At 44.2% G+C, this 4108-nt stretch overlaps 1 protein-coding gene across 1 annotated transcript in view; it reads right to left on the bottom strand.

Moving 5' to 3' along the window:
• Positions 1-948: 948 nt before the first annotated feature.
• Positions 949-4108, bottom strand: part of LOC109116322 — a 7369-nt gene continuing 4209 nt past the window's right edge. Inside the window, exons 3-7 of the mRNA XM_019201483.1 lie at positions 2373-3038; positions 2013-2323; positions 1521-1964; positions 1075-1403; positions 949-1022 (exon numbers count right to left, since the gene is read on the bottom strand). Of these exons, the coding sequence (XP_019057028.1) occupies positions 949-1022; positions 1075-1403; positions 1521-1964; positions 2013-2323; positions 2373-3038 (1824 nt within the window). The remainder of the gene's footprint in view (positions 1023-1074; positions 1404-1520; positions 1965-2012; positions 2324-2372; positions 3039-4108) is intronic.

Below are 4108 nucleotides of genomic sequence, written 5' to 3'. Positions count from 1 at the left end.
AAAAGTCCATCCCTATTGGTGTGTGACCCTGTAGGCCATTGTAAGTGGTAGTGACTTTAGGAACCTTTCCCGAACCACAAGTCATGGTTAGCCTCTAGCAAGACGCCATGACCACCCATTTAGAATTGAGTTAGAGGTGATCTAACCAAGGCATTAACAGCTCGAATTCCGATCCTTTGTCTCACGATATCATAAGTTGAACAAGGGCATGGTTTGAGCCACCTCTCAGACTCGCACTCACCAAATAATGAGAACACACTCACTGAACGAAATAGACTAAGAAATTATGCTCATGCTCTCTAAAGAGATGATATGCACTTGCTTGACCCTCTATTTAAACTCTTCTGGTTCGTATTTAGATCTCCATGAAGTGATTAGATCGACTTCTCCTTGATTCTTGCTGATTTCGAGTCTATCTTCAAGATCTCATCTTATCTCTTGTTTTTGACTCTATCTCTTCAGCCTTTGACTCTATCTCTTCAGTCTTTGACTTTATCTCTTCAGTCTTTGACTCTATCTGAATCTCGTCAGTTGCATCTCAGATTTGCTCGAGTGCTATCTCGCCGGATTCTTCACCTGAAATCTCTCTTAAGTTGTTGAACCTGCAACAACCTTTTAACAACTAAAAATAACATGTGCGAATAATTGCACTAACAATCTCTCCCTTTTTTGTTATTTCAGATCATGCACACAAACACGAATCCTTCAACTGATTTCATCAAGGTTCAAATCAAACACCAAAAACAGAGTCATCACACAAACCCCCATAAGTCATCAAAACACAGAGTCATCAAAAACATAGAAGTTCAGATTATCATCTAAGCAAAAGTTAGAAACGAAGGGATGAGTCATCATCCGAAGGACTCTTGGCTTTCTTGTCTTCCTGCTCGTTCCTGACTTCTGAGATGTTTCTACCTTCTTAGGAGTCGGCTTAGGCATCTCAGAATCCTATTCTTCGTCCTCCTCCTCCGAGTCTTCTTCTTCTGAGTCGAGATCTCCTTCTACTTCCTCAAGTTCTCCCCCTGTGGGCATGAATGAAATAATCAAAAACAAAGTTATCAAGTTGAGGAGTACCTGATCGAATAATGAACACATTACTCAGGGTTGCTTCGATGTATTCGTGGACTGTTGCACGGATTTTCTGACAATGTGTTGCCTGCTTCCTTAGTCCGAGCTCCATCTTTATCAGTGCTTTCTCTGCATCCTTGAGAGTCTCCAACATAATGAACACATTACTCAGGGTTGCTTCGATGTATTCGTGGACTGTTGCACGGATTTTCTGACAATGTGTTGCCTGCTTCCTTAGTCCGAGCTCCATCTTTATCAGTGCTTTCTCTGCATCCTTGAGAGTCTCCAACATCTTCTTGTAGTCATTCTTTCCTTTTCTCTTCTTCCTTTTGATTCTTGACTCAACCACCAGAGGTTTTTGAATTACCTCGGTGTTCTCCTTTGGATCAATGAGTTCCGGGCACTACTTAGTGAGGATGCTTTGAATTAAGCAGGGATAAGGTAATCTGAACCTTGCTCTGAAGTTCAGTGCTCTCTCCAGAATATGATCGAAGATCATGTTTCCATAGTTGATCTTGATCCCTTTCTTCACACAGTAGATGAGCACTGCTAGCCTCTTGTGAATCAGACTTGATCGCTGGGTTGGTAACCAGTTAGCTCTGGCTATTTTGAACAGTACTGAAGCCTCGAAGTTCAGCTCTACTGGGGATATTTCTCCTTTCCTCTTTTCATAAAAAATGTTAGTGAGAGCTATCTCCAGCTCTTTATGGTCAATCTCCCTGTCCAGCTCGTCCATGGTGGTCACAACTGTGTTCTTCAATCCCAAAAACTTGTTGATTACTGCTGGAGAAAAATGCAGTATCTTCCCTCTTATGTACACCCTATGGTACATTGGATCTCCTGCCTTCACAATCTTCTTAGTGATGTTTGCATAAAATTCTTTGATCAGGATTTTGCTGTGTGGACATGCATAGGTGACTGTTTCTTCTAGACTTAGACGTTACAGGATATCCCATATCCCTTGCTCCTTGAGGTTGCTGACATTCACATTTCTCTCCACAATCGTGTTGAGATTCTTCATGTCACTAAACCTTTGTTCAGATTTCTCATCAACAAAGTGATGAGACATGCACAGGCTTGCCAGTAATTCCTCATCTTCTGACCCAGAAGGAGAACTGGGGATCTCACTTTCTTCCTGAACTTTTCTCTTCCCCTTCATCTTCTCCTTTTGGTATTCCTTAGAAATCTTTGAAGTTTTTGCCCGGGGCATATCTTTTGCTGGTTCAGCCTTCCTCTTCTCAGATTTCTTAGGAGTCTTTTGCTCAGTAATCACCAAGGCAGGTTGTGATTGTCTTTCTTTAAACCTTTTTAGGTGGATTTTTTGCAGTCACCACTGGTTTTGCAGCCACCTGAGATCTGGTTCGTGCTCTCTGTTCAGCAATCACTCGAGAGTCAGAACTCTTGCCCTTTTTCTCAGCGATCTTTGCCTTAGGTCTCTTGCTTTCAACCTTTTGTGCACCTGAGTCCACTTCAGGTTCATCATCCTCTTTTGATTTCAGCACTTCTGTCTCCGTTGCTGAGTCCGCAACCACTTCGATTTCAGCATCCTTCGATTTCTCCTGCCGTAATTGAACTGAGGGCAGTTCCTCCATTTGTTTGGATGTATCACCCACATCCTTCCCAGATTCTACATTCTCTACACTCACATCCTTATCAAAATCTACACGCCTTCTTGTGCTTTTTCTTATCAACCTAGGCTCACTATCCGAACTTTTCTCTATATCTCTAGTAGAGTAAGTAAAGAGTTCATCAAGTTTACCCGTATCAACTTGTTCTGGAGGCAGAGAGGTTAGATCCTCAGTTTTCTTGCACTCATCTTCGATCCTAGGGTTTCCTTCCTGCGGTTCTTCTGGGATCTCCGCGTCTGTTCCTTGGATCTTCTCCTCTGGGCTTTCGAGTTCTTGGATTTCATCGCCCACTGTATCTTTCTTGCTAGTCCGTCGACTCTCCCTCGGATTTTTGCGAGATTTCTCTCTCCCCCGAAATCGAGTTAAAAACTCGATTTCGAGACCGAGCGGTCGCTCAGTTTCTCTGGCGATCGCCCGATAATTTTCTCTTTTTCTTTTTTTTTTCGAAAAGATGCGGGCGATCGCTCTTTCTGTTCGAGCGGTCGCTCGCGGAATGGGCGGTTGCCTGGTGAACTGGGCGGGCCGCTCATTTTCTCTGTAGTCCGGCGAATGCTAAAATTTTTTCGTCTCTCGTTTTCCCCCCGACGAAAGGACTTCTTTGATTGGAGTGATTTGGGAGAATTTAGAGCCTATCCATGGTGAATAAAAGAAGAAAAGAAGAAAAGAACGAGGTTCGAAGAATTTACATCCCGGGATTAACCGGGGTTGCTAGTTAAGGTCGTAGCTAGACCGATGTGGCATTCAGTCGATCGAAAAAAAGGAGAGTACAGAGGTACCTCCTCCCAGCTTAGCTTTTCCTGGGTTGTATGGTTTGATCCTTTGGGCGTTGACCGTGAATGACCCGCCCTTCCGTTGTCGAGTTCCACCGCTCCATGTGAGGTGACGTGCTTAATGGTGAACGGTCCCGACCATCTCGATTTCAGCTTTCCTGGAAAAAGTTTTAGTCGGGAATTAAATAAAAGCACGAGGTCACCTTGTTGGAAGTTTCGGTGGAGGATGTGGCGATCATGCCACTTCTTGGCCCGCTCCTTGTAGATTCGTGCGTTCTCGTACGCATCCAAGCGAATTTCCTCCAAGTGGTGGAGCTCTAGCACTTGTTTTTCTGCTACGGTTTTCCAATCGTAGTTCAACGCCTTAATCGCCCAATATGCCTTATGCTCTAACTCGACGGGAAGGTGGCAGGCTTTTCCGTACACGAGTTGAAACGGAGTCATCCCGATCGGTGTCTTGAATGCTGTCCGATATGCCCAAACCGCACCTTCAAGCTTCAAAGCCCAGTCTTTCCTTGACTTGGCCACTGTTTTCTCCAAGATCTGTTTTATCTCCCTGTTGGAGACCTCCACTTGGCCACTCGTTTGGGGATGATAGGGAGTGGCTACTCTATGGTGAACACCATATTTAGTCAATATGCC

This window comes from Tarenaya hassleriana, unplaced genomic scaffold, assembly GCF_000463585.1.
Source record: "Tarenaya hassleriana unplaced genomic scaffold, ASM46358v1 Cleome106, whole genome shotgun sequence".
NCBI classification, from domain to species: domain Eukaryota; kingdom Viridiplantae; phylum Streptophyta; class Magnoliopsida; order Brassicales; family Cleomaceae; genus Tarenaya; species Tarenaya hassleriana.
Note: the sequence above shows the minus strand (reverse complement) of the source record. Positions and strands in the feature narration are given on the sequence as shown.